Source organism: Gadus macrocephalus, chromosome 16 (assembly GCF_031168955.1).
Source record: "Gadus macrocephalus chromosome 16, ASM3116895v1".
NCBI classification, from domain to species: Eukaryota; Metazoa; Chordata; class Actinopteri; order Gadiformes; family Gadidae; genus Gadus; species Gadus macrocephalus.
The window spans coordinates 8,082,253-8,098,191 of NC_082397.1; the positions used below are offsets into that span (position 1 = coordinate 8,082,253).

Sequence of the window (15,939 nt, forward strand, 5' to 3'; positions counted from 1 at the left end):
GACCAATGGGGGGTGTCGGTGAGAACACAGGTTTGTCCAGTCTGAGTTCCAAGGTTTATAAACTTTATTTCCCAAAGGCCAACAGGACTGTATGGATGTGTGTTTGTAGGGAGGATGATAATGTGCGAAGGTAGGTAGGATGATAGTGTGTGTAGCTAAGGTATGATGGGGAGGTAGTTAGCTAGGATGTCTGTGGTTTCTAGGAAGCAAACATAAATTAGAACAATCCATAATTCTGTTAAAGGTCCCATGATATGTCACCAGGTGTGAGTGTGATTAGCCGTTACAATCCGTTTTGAAAATCGTCCCCTTATGACATCACAAGTGGGCGTGTCCACCTAGATGTGTGATGGATAGATGAGCAACGTTTGCTACAGTCCACTGGGTAGGCTGGTAGGCTTATTTTCAAAATGGCTTGTAAGGCTAATCACACTCACAGTGCCATGTCATGGGACCTTTAAATAGTAAGTAGTTTAGTTAACAAGCCTTATACGATTGCATAACAAAAGTCATTGACTATTAAAAAACTCACATTGGTCAGTATATGCACATAAGGGGCCCTATTTTAACGGTCTGAAACGCAAGTGAGAAGCGGCAAGCGCAAGTAGCTTTGTGGGCGGTTCTATGGCGATGTTGCTATTTTACCGGCGCATAAATGACTCTTGCGCCCGGCTCAAATCTAAAAAGGGTTGGTCTGAAGTAGAGTTTAGATTCTCTGCCCGAGCCCGACCCCGACCCGACCCAACCCGACCCGCGGGCCGGGTCGGGCCGATATTTCCCACCACTGTCCTCAGTTTTTGAAAAGACGAGCGCAGTCCACACAATGTGACCTCAGGGCCTATTTTTTATCATTGGTTTATTGGCCTAATCTGAGGAGAAATCTATGCCATAAACAGAAATATTATAGGCCTTCATTACACAGATCTTTTCAATGCCGTGGAACGCTCCGTTCACTTGTATGGGTAGAAGTCTGGTGACTTGTCAACCCCAGCGTTGCTAAGCGACCCCACCGTTGCTAAGCGACGTCACCGTCTTTGCGGACAAATTATTTCTCTGCTGATCAACACTACGAATGCTGGTAACGGATAAATTATAAAAAGACACACCATGTGAAGTTATTTTTTCGTTTTGGCAAGTAGCCGTGTAATAAGCGGGATAATGTATAGAACGTCGCCGGTCGTTATCGAAAATAAGCCCCTTCAGGGCGAAGCAAGACACCTTCGCTGCGCGTCGGTGTACTGTTCGCCCAGGAGGGAAGGCCCAAGAGTAGGGCCAGGAAGCAGCTGCGGATCGCAGCTAGGAGGCTGCAGCTGCTACTACTACTGCTGCTTGCAGCAAGGAGGCTGCGGCTGCTACTGCTTGCAGCTAGGAGGCTGCTGCTGCTACTGCTGCTTGCAACTAGGAGGTTGCAGATGCTGCTGCTGCGGCTTACAGCCAGGAGGCTGCAGCTGGGGCTTGCAGCCAGGAGGCTGCCATGGTTTGCAGTTTCGGCTGCTTGTAGATTGCCAGACCCTGACTATGGGCAAGAGGATGTGAGGAAATCCAGGGCTGGGCAGGGGGCTGACAATGAGGTAAATCTGAGACTTGAGAGGCCTTGTCCAGCCAGGGCTGGACGGAAAGGGCTTGAGATTAGGCTTACTGATGGCCAGGGTTAATAGGACAGGGCGATCTTGAGTAGGGAATACTTCCGATCCTCCTCATTTCCTTTACTAGCTGCTGTAGGAGTGCAGTTACAGGGTCAGGGATTGGGTCTACATGAGCGCAAGTGGGGGCGCATCAACTGGGGTTGAAGTGAGGGGGCCTGACTCCTCCCCACAAATCACGCCTGGTGCTTCCAACTCTCCTTCCTCAGATCTAGTATATGGCTCGAAAGACTCCACCTCAGACTCATGCTGGGTTCGGCGGCGCTGCAGGACGAGGTCTTCATAGCGGGCAGGAAGCTGGGTTCGGCGGCGTGGGCGCTCGGTCTCGAGCAGCGACGGCAGGGACTGAATGGGCTCCATTGGTCACCAAGTGTTTCGGCTCGAAGGACCATGAAGAGGAGTTTTTTAGGAATGTCTAAGTGCTGGCTTTAGACCAATGGGGGTGTCGTTGAGAACACAGGGTTTTCCAGTCCGAGTTCCAAGGTTTACAGGCAATAATTTCCAAAGGTGCGAGCAGGACTGTATGGATGTGTGTAGGTAGGTAGGTAGGAAGTTAGGTAGGATGTGGAGGTAGGTAGTTAGCAAGGATGTGTTTGGTTTCTAGGAAGAAAACATAAAGTACAACAATCAGCTCCACAATTCATTGCCACAATTCTGTTAAATAATAAATAATTTAACAAGCCTTATGCGATTACATAACAAAATAAACTCAAATTGCTCAGTATAAGCACACAAGTAGTTTAAGGGCTAAAAGCTCTCGGTGTTCAGTGTCTCTGAACAAAGGAAAGGGGTGTGGTCACAGGTCTAGCTTAAATAGTCTGTGGCAGGGCAGTTAGTGATTAACTGATTGACATGGGCAAATTGGGAAAATGTGGGCAAATTAAGGGGCGTGGCTCTGGGTCAATAAATTAAGCGTGAGATATCTCTGGTTTGATTACATTTGAGCTATTTTTTTGTGTAGGACAGGGTACTTTGTAATTTGCCTTTTGTAGAAATATTGAGTGATACTGCGGAAAAAGCCTTCCTTGGAAAGCCCTTCACGACAGCAGATATACACCGCTAGACACACAGGACTCATTCGAGTCTAGGAGAGTACCGTGGATGAATCGTTGTCGAGAAGCCACTTGTAGCCAGTGCATGGGGCGGTGGAGTGGTGGAGTGGTGGAGTGTGGGTGAACTGGGGTAGGTTGAAGACCAGCCGGGCTGCTGCATTCTGGAGGAGCACTAGAGGACGAATGGAGCATGCAGGCAAACCAGCCAGAAGGGAGTTGCCGAAGTCTAGATGCAAGATGGCAAGAGCCTGGACCAACACCTTGTTGGCCTTTCAGCTTGCTCGAAAAGTTATGTTCAGCATGATTGTTTTGACCATGGAACAGCGCTGGGCTAACCCATGATTGAATTTGCCATATAACATTACAGCTGTTGAGGAGGTTGACTCATCTAACAGTTAGTAAGCAAGGTAACGTTATGTTGCTTGTGGCTATTTCATTAGAATGAATTTCGTTAACGTCAATAACAAGTTAATATATTAACTCATTCGTAAGCATGATTTCTGCCTGAATCCTGTTGATAGATTTTCGACAGAAAACGTGGTGAAGACGTCTTTGTTCCCAAGTTACTTCACAACGTCATCAATCTACTTTTTGTTATTGTTTTTATTGAGAGACCCCTTGCTGCAGGAATGACATATTATACCTTCATAATGGGATGACGGGTGATAGGTAATGCACTACCCTATACTTGCACATATTATAACAGTAGCGGGCACCAAGGTGGACCACGGACCCCTGTAAACACTCTATTTGCATTTCCATGGATTACCACTGGGAAAGGTTCCTATATCCGATAATTACATATTTTCATTATTTTGTATTATAATTACATGATACCTGATTGATACCTTGAAAGCTGTGAGAGACTCCTAGAAAATCCGGTGGAAGAATACAGCCCTCTATCACGGCACAATATTGTGACTCGGAAGTCATGTGAAGGGGCGTAGAAAGGCTTTTGTGCGGAACATTTAACGGTGGAAACGCAACTAGCATTCAACTTTCTTTTATTTTTTTTATAAATAAATGTGCCTACATTCAGCACTACTTACATTGTGTGAAATGGGGAGGTCCATTCTCGAACAAAGATATCAAAATTGTACAAAGGATATAACTGTTTTTTAATAATGCAGGTTTTTTAATCAGTCTTAATGTGATTCGTGCAAAAGTTGTCTTCATTCTCAGATAAAACAGAGAATTGTCTTGTGCTGCAATGTTCATAGTGATTATTGAAGGGGTGAGCTCAAAAACCGACTATAGACACTGGGCATTAAAGATAACGTATAGCTTTGACTTATTTTGAACCAGAAAATTAATTCAAAGAAAAGCTAAAACTAAAATTAGGCTATAGAAGTCATCCTATTGATTATTTATGAACATAATATTGCACTTTGCATTGCCACGGATTTGTGAAAAAGAATTAAAAAACATAAGGACATTAGGATCTTTCACAACAAATATTTTAATGAAAACATTATAGGTCAATATGTTGTCAGATAAAAACAATCCTTGTCATTTTCTGGGTAACCTCACTCGTTTAAACATTTTAATCATGCTTTTCTGAAGTTCTTTTGTCTTTAATCCATATATAAGTGGATTGAGTACTGGGGGAAATATAATAATTGATACACCCACAGCTCTCCTCAGGTATGGGGACACACTCTCAAATCGGTGAGAGATCAAAGTGATGGCAGCATTGAATTCAAAGAATAAAAAAACCACCAGATGTGTTCCACATGTTTGGAGAGCTTTCCCTCTCGCATCAGCCTGCTTCGTCATCACACAAGTCAACAAGATCTGGATGTATGTGTACATTATTATAACCAGCGGGGCACCTTGGAATATGACAATGAAAGCCAAGCCGAAGTAGTTATTCACCTTTGTGTCCTCACAGAGTAGTTTTGTCATAGACGGATTGTTACAGTAAATATCCACAATTTTAGTCCTGCAAATACTATTCCTTGTGACTAGAGAAAACAACACTGTGAAAAACAGAATGTCCGCAAACCAAATGGAAATGATCAATCTCATCAAAGTATTTGGAGTCATGATGGAGTTGTACCTAAGGGGCAAGCATATGGCGACATATCTGTCATACGCCATGGCTGTTAGAAAGACTAAGTTCCCTGTACCGTAGAGGTGAATGAAAAAGGCTTGAATGAGGCACCCAGGGAAGGAGATAGAGCGGTTATTGGTCAAAATGCTGGTTACAAGCTGTGGTAGAAAAGCAGTGGCTCCAATCATGTCCATTAATGGTAGGTTTAACAGCAGGAGGAACATGGGCGTATGCAAACTCTTTGTGAAGACAATCGTTGCAAACACCAGTGTATTGCAGAGCAAAATGGTTATATACGTCAGAGTACCTACGACAAACACTGGGTATTCTTGGCCAGGCGGTAGGTCTAATGACTGTAGTGTTAGTTGTATTGCCCAGTTACCTAGTGGATCACTTGTGTTCATCGTTAGGATGCTTTTGGATTCCAAAGAACGGGCTTTTCCTAGAAGAAATACAAGCAAAAAAGGTCAATTGTCAAGAAGCAATATCAGTTTCGGATATTATATCAGTATGAGAACTAACAATAAAGTAATATAACACAATATGATATCATCTAACTTAACAGAAGGAGTCTCTGTCTTTCCTTTGATTTCTCGACAACCATTCACCCGATCGATTTCACACATGACGGGTGTGAAGTGTGAAGATGTTTGGATGAGCGGAGAACAATAAAGCGGAAAGATGCAATACCAGACGCCAAGCAATCGACCTGTTCCGAACGCTGCACTAGTAACTTAAATAGTGTTAGTCTAACAGGCAACAGAACAGTAACATAATTTGAAAACTCCTCAAGACTCAGTGTGGCAATCATTGCTGAACTCTCTCTCTCCTTCCCCAAGCAACTTACCTTTCACTTAGCAGCCAGGTTACTGGGTTGCAGTATTGCGACTGGAGGGCTGATTGGAAGATATTTTATTGGCCATTGTCAAAAGTTACGCCCAATGGTATTCCGCCTTAGGGACATTAAATGGCCTTGGGATCAGCTTAATGATTTTTTATGGTTAGTTAATTTGGTGTGAGGGTCAGTTAATTGAGGCTAAGGGCCAGTTCATTCGGGCTCAGGGCAGGTTAATTTGGATGAATTGAAAGATAAAAATCTTTGTTTTTGTTTTTTCCTTAATGTTTGCTTTTATTGCACACACACATCCATGAACAGAAGTATTGGGTTACTTTTGTGTTATTTGTGGTTTTGATCGAGTAACGCCAGTACATTATTCCAAATATGTCCAATAATTTGCCTAGACAGGTTGCTGTCAATATCCCCTTGACCTCCTAACTTCCGAGTAATGACGAGAAAAAACAGTAATCCAGTAGAGACCTCATTTATTGATATATTTCATTATCAATCTACCTTACTAAGGCTGGCTCAAAATAACTTTCACTTGAAACATTTTTATGAAAACGTTATTGGTCAATATGTTGTCAGATAAAAACAATCCTCGTCATTTTCTAGCTAACCTCACTCGTTTTAACATTTGAATCAAGTTTTTCTGAAGTTATTTGTCTTTAACCCATATATAAGTGGATTGAGTACTGGGGGAAATATAATAGTTGATACACCCACATTTCTTCTCAGGTATGGGGACGCACATACCCTTTGTCTCACTGGTTTGGTTTGTTTGGATATGGTCACCCTACTTTGGGCTGTGGTTGGTGCCTTTTGATGTTACTCTGTCTCATAGATAACCTCTTTTTAAACACAGTTTGAGTGTATGTTGGCCATTTTTCACCAAAGCCTCACAAGTAAAGTTCGATTACATTATTACACTCTATTACCACTCTTTAACCATACCACATTTTTGGTGATTTATTTAACAGTGTCCTTTATATATCTATATATATATATATATTTTTTTTTATATATCTATATATATATGTATGTATATATATCTATATATATATATATATTTGTGTCTCTGTCTGTCTATTTATTTCCCAAAGAAGGTACAAATACATCTGATGTGTCAGCTAGGTAGCTTTACAGAGATGGTTTGGTTTGTTTGGATATGGTCACCCTACTTTGGGCTGTGGTTGGTGCCTTTTGATGTTACTCTGTCTCATAGATAACCTCTTTTTAAACACAGTTAGAGTGTATGTTGGCCATTTTTCACCAAAGCCTCACAAGTAAAGTTAAAAAGTTGCAAGCAATGGCGATTACATCATTACACTCTATTACCACTCTTTAACCATACCACATTTTTGGTGATTTATTTAACAGTGTCCTTTATCTATCTATATCTATATCTATTTTTATATATATATATATATATATATATATATATATATATATATATATATATATATATATATATATATATATATATATTCCTTTCCAAGGAAGGCTTTTCCGCAGTATCACTCAATATACAGTTTGTTTTTGTTTTCAGAGATGATAAGGATTGTAAAGTGTGATAGAAAAAGAAAAGAAAAAGAAAAAGATATGAATCATATCATTTGATCATATACAGTATATCTCTTTGGATACCCCAAATGTCCTTGTGGTCAATCTATATCTATATCTATCTATATCTATATCTATATATATATCTATATATATCTATATCTATCTATATATATATATATATATATATATATATATATATATATATGTTCCTTTCCAAGGAAGGCTTTTCCGCAGTATCACTCAATATTTCTACACAAAAGGCAATTTGTGTCTCTGTCTGTCTATTTATTTCCCAAAGAAGGTACAAATACATCTGATGTGCCAGCTAGGTAGCTTTACAGAGATGTTTGTCAGTTAGGTCAGAGACACACAATATGCAAATCAGCCTTAGCACTCTTTATTTAGTGGGGAAGAAATAATGCATCAATAAATGATCCTTCAAAATGTATGATGTGATATTTCTGAAGAGTTTCGGGGAAAGATGACATGATCCATGCAAAACAGTACAACCTAACAACAATTTGTTGTAAACTCCCCTATTACTCAATACAGCCAATGTATTGCTATTATCAATCTACTAATAATGTAGTGTTTTGTGGAGTTGGACAATTTTGCTTTAGAATATGCCCAGAAAGAGCCACGATTCTGTGTTTGTGTGAAGTGGTGTGGTGTCATGGGCCTTGTCTGTCTTACCTTGCCTCTAAACAACCTGTCAACAGCAGGAGAGCATATGCCCATCACAATGGTTCATGTTATTTTCCTGTTATAATTACATTTAAACAGCACGTTTTATAAACCTTGCAATTGTTTGTTATATTTTATACAACCTTTGCGACATTTCTCTTTCATCTATTATGACCACTGGTTGCCGTGAGATTATCAGTGTACATGTGACCATGTCGTGTCATTTTGGGAAAGGAAACACTGATATGACTTTGATATAAAGTGGATTACAAACAACGTAAATCTGAATGGAAAGGAGGAGATTAGTCAAGTAGCAGCAGAATGCGTTGATAATGAACATAGGAATGGTTCCTACATCTGACCAAAAAAGTGTGTATTCTTCACCTCAACACGTATCAATCCTGCCTCAGCCTGATCTTTTATTTTTTACCAGTGCCAGTAGTGTGTTCCTAATCTCACTCGTCTTCAGCCCATAGACAATGGGATTCAGAATAGGGTTGACAAGGAATATCAGCATGCCCATTATCTTTTGCAAGTCGGGCGAGACGTTTTTAAATCTGTGGGATAAAATGGTGAAGGTGCCCACGATTTCGAATATGCAGAATATGATGAGTTGGGACATGCAAGTGTTGATGGCCTTGGTCTTGGCCTCGGATCTCCTGGACCCAATGCACGCGACCAGGATCCTGATGTAGGAGAACAGCTGCACGGACACGCTCAGCAGTTGCATGGCGGCCGTGGTGAGCAGGCCGACGATGTTGTTGAGCGCGGTGTTGCCGCACGAGAGCTTCAGCAGCGACGGGTTGTCACAGAACACGTTCATCACGGCCGTCCTGCACTTGGGCAGCCGGGTCTGCAGTACGAACAGGGACAGGATGAGGACGAAGTCCAGGCCCCACACCAGACAGACGATGGACACTACGGTCCGGACCGACATCACTGAGCGGTACCTCAGGGGCCTGCAGATGGCCATGTAGCGGTCGAACGCCATGGCGGCCAGGATGAACAGCACTCCCCCTCCGTACATGTGGAGGAGGAAAGCCTGCAGCACACACAGCTGGTAGGTCACCTTTCTGGTTCCTGTGACAATGTCGGCGAGCACCTTGGGGAGCATAGCCGTTATGCCCACCAGGTCGTTGAGAGGCAAGCTAAACAGGAGGAAGTACATGGGAGTGTGCAGCTTCCTCTCGAATATGATCAGAGCCAGCAAGGTCATGTTGCAGAATATGGCAAACAGATAGATCATGACACCCAGGAAGAATATGGGGTACCTTCCTCGTGGTGGAATATAGAACGGGTCCAGACTTACTGCATTGATTACACTCATGGATTCATTTTCCATATTGAGCTAAAAAAAAAAAAACTACAGCTTCAGAGGAGTTAGCAATCACAGTTCAGGAAAAATGGTAAAAATAACATTTAGGAATTCAAATCTTCACCGAGTGAAGAGATGTGGCAGAGCGACCGTTAAGACAGACAGGCACTGTGAGGGTTACACTGACTGTCACTGTATTAAGTAATCCAACGCTTGTCGTCAACCTCTGACAAGTCCTCCGGGAAAACAGACTGTTTTTGAAAAGAAAGTGTTGTTGAAAAGAAGAAGGCCAGAAAATGGACCATCCTTCAACAACATTAACATGAACCAGCACAGGCTGGTTAACTCCACCATGACCTGCAACATGTCCCGTGATGGTCATGGTGACTATGGCAAAAGTACTGGATTGGGATTTGTTAAACTGATTAATTTGCAGGCTAGAGCTGTCAAAAATCTAAAAGTTCCACAAAACGGAATATCTACTGGCACATTACATAATACAGGCCAGTATGGGCCTTCAACCTAGTTGTTAGAGTGTGTGTGGGTGGAGGGGGGGGGGGTATTCAGTTGCTGGCTAGTTGCTACTAAATTCTACACACTTTACATTTGATTAATCTTTGTCAATTTCCCTTGATTCAGTATTCAACACCGTTGTTTGGAGACTTCAAAATGTGTTACTTTCGGGTTACTTTTGTTTTTGATGTGATCCGTTTTTCATTGCTATTTAAATGTATTACTTTTCTTTTTGTCCCTTGACCTGGTATGTACAGTATATTTCCACGTGTGTGTGTGTGTGTGTGTGTGTGTGTGTGTGTGTGTGTGTGTGTGTGTGTGTGTGTGTGTGTGTGTGTGTGTGTGTGTGTGTGTGTGTGTGTGTGAGTGTGTGTGTGAGTGTGAGTGTGTGTGACATTTAAGAATGTGCCTTCACAATGTGTTAACACCATTGTAAATACAATCTCTTCCGGTACACGCAAGAAGTACCGCGACCATTGCATCACAAAATGCCAGCCGAATGAGCTCTCTCTTTCCAGCAGAGACTTCTGTAGTTAAACTGCATTTATTTTTTCGTCAAGGTTATTTATTACCATTTTTGGTAAAACTGTTTTTATTTGTTTTGCCTGTTCTGCAGAAACAATAAATGCCCATAGAGGTTATATGGGTGTTGCTAACTTGCTTCGCTTTTATTCATACATTCATACAAATTCCTAAATAATTCTAAAATTAAATAAATATATATTTTGAAATAGGGCAGGAAACATGGAAGAGATATAGAAATCAAAATAGATTACTATAGATTTAAATTTCTAACAATATTTTTTCTTAAAATGTATAGGTTTTCATAAACAGGAAGGTTTTCAACCTTCCTGCCCCTTCACCACAAGGACATTTGGGGTATCCAAAGAGATATACTGTATATGATCAAATGATATGATTCATATCTTTTTCTTTTTCTTTTCTTTTTCTATCACACTTTACAATCCTCTGCGACAAATAATCATCTCTGAAAACAAAAACAAACTGTTACTGTGACACCAAAATTCCTTGTGATGAAACTTCTCCTGGGGATTTCCCCCTGTGGAGTTGACTGATGACTATCCATCTACATCCCTGGGAGAATAATATGTTCCGCTGCCTTGTTTGCTACATAGTTATTTTGACACTGTCTTGAGGCCAAGGGATACAATCATCTCAGATCTGGCCTCCTGTCATCATCCGTCTGAAGGGTTGGGATCATTACTTATGAGGGAAAAACACCACAGTTAATAATGAGTCCCTTAGAGGGAGTTTTAAATGATGTGTTATTATCCTCCCATCGTTAATTATTCCCTGGGGCTCCGGAAAGCCCCTTGTTGTTAATAGGTTTAGCACAATGTTGTTCATGAAAAGTGTCACTCAGTCGAAGTCGTGAAAGGGTTGTTGTTGAGGCCACATAATCATATTTTACTTATTTGAAACTTTATAGTTTATATGTTCTGAAGTATATTTAAATAGTTGTCCTTTTGTTCACATTTTAACTAACATTATAAAAAGTCACACTTTTCGGCAAAGCCTATAAATGTATGTTTTACACAGAAAATTACTAAAACTGAGTGCAAATATTCTTCTCCATGTAAACAAAATCAATGGGCCAGACTTTAAGTACCGTATTATTCCAAAAATTTGAAAACGCATAAGTATTATCAATAAAAAAGTAAAAAATACATTTTGTATTCCTGTTATATTTATGTAAAATTACAAACTGCTACAACTCAGCAATAAGCGCTCCATCAAATCACAGGAATTGCTGATAGGGCCGCTAGATGTCTAGACTGTCCATCAAGGGTCTGAGGAATCTCCACCAGTGGAAATAAAATGAAACAGTACTGTGAAATGTTTGCCTGGTTGGCAAATGTAATTGATAATCCATTAATCGCAATGAATTAATCGCAATAACAATATCGGGCAAAATAATCGTAACAAGATTTTTATTTATTTTTCTTCCTTTTGCATCCACATTTCTAAGCTTTACATTTAACTTCACCAAAGGAATGACATTTAGGTGAAACTCATTGAATAGTAATTGAAACACCAGTGCAGCTTGGACGACATGGGACTGAAGTGGACACATGTGGGCCTTTTGAACATGTGGACTGTTAAGTTGGCCTTCGGGCAGAGCTAATCGGCCCACTCCAGGGAAATGGACACAGTGGACCTTGGCTTGAATAGGTTTAAATGCCTTAATTGATTTGAGCCCTTGGTTAGTCTTTTGATTTTCCTCTTATGGGAAAATGACCACACCAACCACCCAGGAAGGATTAAGATCACCCAAAGCTCATTCACAGAAAGCATTCTTCCAGTATTCCTGGTCAGTCTGAAATAGGATGTACTACTGCTATTGCTAGAAACAGGAGCAGTATTTAAACCATTACAGGTTTTTTTGAATGAATATTACATTTCTTATGTAAGTGTAATCATTGGTGATGGTATGTTATTTGGAATTGTTTACAGCTATAACGGAAGATTTGGACTAATCAGAAGGGCACGTGGAATATTGAATCATCTCACGGTCAATGTGCAACCAGCTTTTAATTTATTCCTTTTATCTGATTTATATAATGTAATTGGTAACACTTTACAACAACCTGGTCTCACAGGAATCCGTGAAATGACTACGGTCAGACGCTTAACTCGAAATCCGTGGACACATCATGGAAACACGCCGATTTCCGTGATGTGGCCACGGAATTCGCTCCAATGCAAGTTAATGACGCTGATGTTCCGTGGCTCACACACGGATCCCCGTTTCAACGAGCGAGTCGACCACGGGGGCTTAACTCAAAACGCGGGTTGGTCTCACTGAAACACTTAAATTGTCCTTGTTGTGTCCACGGAAGTTGCTCCAATGCAAGTAAATGACAATGATATTCCGTGGCACACACACAGATTCCCGTTTCAATCTGTGTGTGTGCTCCCGTTTCAATCTGTGTGTGTGCCACATTTGACCACAGCGGGGGCTTAACTCAAAATCCGCGGTGGTCTGACGGAATCACTTCAATTGTCCGTGATGTGGCCACGGAATTTGCTCCAATGCAAGTAAACGTCACTGTTATTCCGTGGCTCACACACGGATATCGGCGGGTTTCCGTGATGTGGCCACGGATTTCGAGTTAAGCGTCCGACCGTAGTAATTTCACGGATTCCTGTGAGACCATGTTGCTTTACAATAAGGGTATATTAATGAATAAACACCAACATTGGTAAATGATTACCAGACCATAAGTAAACTTAGTTAGTTAATGCTTATCAATGCATCAACTTAATTAATGGTTAATTATTGTACCCTAATTGTAAAATGTTACCATGACACTTTTATACATGGACATATACATGCAAATACTTTCATCTCATCGCCCCATAGAAATGTTGACACCTGCTGATTGATTATCAATAATAAACCTCACTATAGATCTCAGATCAGCCATTCATTTCTTTAAGCACTCGGACTGGCGGTCCTGGAGCTGGTAACCTTTGACAGCTGTTTCCGGTAGCCTGGAGGAGGACCCCTTCATCACGGATAAAAGGGGTCACCAGTCCGGTTGCCCTCAGACTTGGCATGTCCCCTACTGGATCCACGGCTCGCATGTAATCAGAGAACCAAGTACCCCTGTGACTGTGCATGGCTTTAGGTGTTACCAGCGTTGCATATTAGCTAGTCATTTAGCAGAATTGTTTATTGAATGAGATTTTTGTTCACATTTCTATCACAGGGATTTTCGTCATTATTGAGTAGGTAGTGCTGGGAAACTCCCTTTGGTTGGAGTCAGAACCTCCTCCATCTGCATCCAGTATAGTCTGGTGTTTATTTGTTGATGTATGGTAACATATGGATTGGGATCGGTTGTGGTTTATTATATGAGATATGACAAGATATGAAGTATGATGCGTATGTTTTGTGGTTCTGTTCAGAATGTATTCTTATTTATTCACCTTTCCTTATTTTTCTTTCTCTACCTGTGTTTCCAGAATTGTGCGGTCTGCTGTTGGTAGTCTTTCAGTGAGGAAAGCAATTGCATTCATAGGTATTCATCGTTTTTATGTTATATCCTATTGAAAAAATCATGTAGATTGACTAAGTGTAAGATTCTTACATGCATAAATTACTTTCAATTGCCAATTTGTGAAAAGGTTCTCATTAGAACAAAGAAAATTAGGCTCTTCCCTGACTTTCTCCGTTGCTATGCATAATAATCTCTCCTCTGACGAAAATCTGTGCATAGGTTTCTTTGTTGCCCTCCAAATCAGCATGGAAATCAACAACTCAATCACAAAGGAAATCCTACAGATCCAGGGCTTCAACATCTCCCCCCAGTTCACCTACCCTGTGGCCCTCCTGCTTCTCTTCGTCTACCTACTCATCCTCATCTCCAACATCGGCGTGGTCACGCTGATCGTCACCGAGAAAAGCCTGCACCAGCCCATGTACATGCTGTTCTGCAACCTGTCCGTGAACGACCTCATAGGCAACACGGTGCTGCTGCCCCGGCTCATGGTGGACATCGTGTCCACCGAGAGACTCATCACGTACAACCAGTGCGTGGCGCAGGCCTTCTGCAGCCACACCTTCGGCTCGGCCTCCCACCTCATCCTGATCATCATGGCGTTCGACCGCTACGTGGCCATCTGCCACCCGCTGAGGTACGGCTCCCTCATGACCACCCGCACGGTGGCGTGGCTGTCCACCGCGGCGTGGGCCGTGTCCGTCCTGCTGGTGTCCGTGCTGATCGGCCTGACGGTACGGCTGAGCCGCTGCCGCACGCTGGTGCAGAACGCCTACTGCGACAACGCCTCGCTGTTCAAGCTGTCGTGCGACGACGTGTCCGTCAACAACATCTACGGGCTGTTCTTCACGGTGGCGCTGTTCAGCTCCTCCATGTTCTGCATCACGCTCACCTACTTCCGGATAGCGTTGGCGTGCTGGATGCGCAAGAACAAGGAGCTGAACAGCAAGGCCATGCAGACGTGCGCCAGCCACCTGGTGCTTTACCTCATCATGCTGTGGTCGGGCTTCCTGACCATCATACTGCACCGCTTCCCCGACTACCCCGACCTCAGGAAGATCGCCTACATCCTGTTCCACGTCCTTCCCGCTAATCTCAATCCAGTTATATATGCAATTCAAACGAGGTCGTTGCGTGATAAGATACTGCAAGTGTTTGGCAGAAAGGTCACTCCATCTTTTTAACATGTTTTATAATGGGACGTTCCTTGTGCTTGTTTTTGTGTTGTGTTTCTAATGTTAAAACATTGATGAGGGGCATTTGTGTGTGCTGATATTGTAAATTGATCAAGGACCCCGATTGATGAGGTGCTGAGTCCCAGACACAAGCACCTACCCCCTCACACACATCAACAATTACCAAGCAGATAACCGATCAAAAGTACAGCACAGCCAACTTCAGGTTAATCTCCTCCGTCTGTCAGCTGCTGGGTTCAACCACCAAATGTCTGCAGCTTACCTGTGGGCCATTTTGAGCAAGATTTCTAACCATGTCTAACCATGTCTAACCATATGATCAGATGTCTAACCATATGATCACCTGAATTTGAATAAGTTAGTCACGTTGGAGATAAACGTCTTAATTACTAAATTGTACTATAGTAATAGTAATATTATAAACACAATATAACAGGGCTTGGACCATCAGGCCTAGTTTGTGATTTAGATATGCACTCCCAGATACCTACATATGAATATACAAAATGGAACCTTTATAGTCTATATTTTATATATATTATCTTATATTTTATTATATAGGCCTAATAATGTTTATTATTATATTACATTATATAATAATAACAATATATTATTTTCTCATCGCCCTGCGTACTTCAGTGGGGGTTTCAGTCAAGCGCGTAAGTTTGGTCTCAGCTTTGGTAGGGACACTTCACAGACGTTGAATCATGCTGAACAATACATACTTTATTAAAATTAAATCTAGATTTACATGTGCACTTATTCACATTTAAAGTAGCCTACTGCAAAAAAGATCAGGTGCGTAGAAGTTAGCAACTTCTGAAGAGAATAACGTGGAGGCAGGTCAGAAGTACGCGTGTGCTCCAGAGGTCCACATGAATATTTAATCGGTGCTCGTGCCCATCGCGCAAGGTATACGAACCGAGGGGCTTCTCGTCGCAGCCAGAGGGGGCGCCAATATCCCAATTCCCCACACAATGTCATGATACATCATAGAAAACCGTTTCGCGATTTTTCTTATTTTAACTGCTCATGGCGTCCCCCACGTGTCATG

At 41.8% G+C, this 15,939-nt stretch overlaps 3 protein-coding genes across 4 annotated transcripts; 1 reads left to right on the forward strand and 2 right to left on the reverse strand.

The window, feature by feature from the left end:
- Positions 1-3,827: 3,827 nt before the first annotated feature.
- On the reverse strand, positions 3,828-5,313 carry LOC132474572 (olfactory receptor 52H1-like). Its single transcript, XM_060075351.1, has one exon. It carries the CDS (start codon positions 5,150-5,152, stop codon positions 4,205-4,207), a length of 948 nt encoding a protein of 315 aa, XP_059931334.1. The 5' UTR covers positions 5,153-5,313; the 3' UTR covers positions 3,828-4,204.
- Positions 5,314-7,436: 2,123 nt separating this feature from the next.
- On the reverse strand, positions 7,437-9,186 carry or71aq2 (odorant receptor, family 71, subfamily AQ, member 2). Its single transcript, XM_060075504.1, has one exon. The coding sequence runs from the start codon at positions 9,176-9,178 to the stop codon at positions 8,243-8,245; it is 936 nt and encodes a 311-aa protein (XP_059931487.1). The 5' UTR covers positions 9,179-9,186; the 3' UTR covers positions 7,437-8,242.
- Positions 9,187-13,146: 3,960 nt separating this feature from the next.
- LOC132474455 (olfactory receptor 52N5-like) lies at positions 13,147-15,365 on the forward strand. Of its 2 annotated transcripts, XM_060075173.1 has the most exons (3): positions 13,147-13,273; positions 13,655-13,710; positions 13,909-15,365. In XM_060075173.1, exons 1-3 carry the CDS (start codon positions 13,245-13,247, stop codon positions 14,871-14,873), a joined length of 1,050 nt encoding a protein of 349 aa, XP_059931156.1. In that variant the 5' UTR covers positions 13,147-13,244; the 3' UTR covers positions 14,874-15,365. The 2 variants fall into 2 exon arrangements, with proteins under 2 accessions (XP_059931156.1, XP_059931155.1); XM_060075172.1 differs by having other exon boundaries at positions 13,157-13,710.
- Positions 15,366-15,939: the final 574 nt, after the last annotated feature.

Coding starts and splice junctions, on each gene's coding strand:
- LOC132474572 (XM_060075351.1), bottom strand. CDS start 5,152: ATGAACACAAGTGATCCACTAGGTAACTGGGCAATACAACTAACACTA.
- or71aq2 (XM_060075504.1), bottom strand. CDS start 9,178: ATGGAAAATGAATCCATGAGTGTAATCAATGCAGTAAGTCTGGACCCG.
- LOC132474455 (XM_060075172.1), top strand. CDS start 13,599: ATGTATTCTTATTTATTCACCTTTCCTTATTTTTCTTTCTCTACCTGT. Junction 13,711..13,908: donor GAAAGCAATTGCATTCATAG/GTATTCATCGTT, acceptor ATCTGTGCATAG/GTTTCTTTGTTGCCCTCCAA.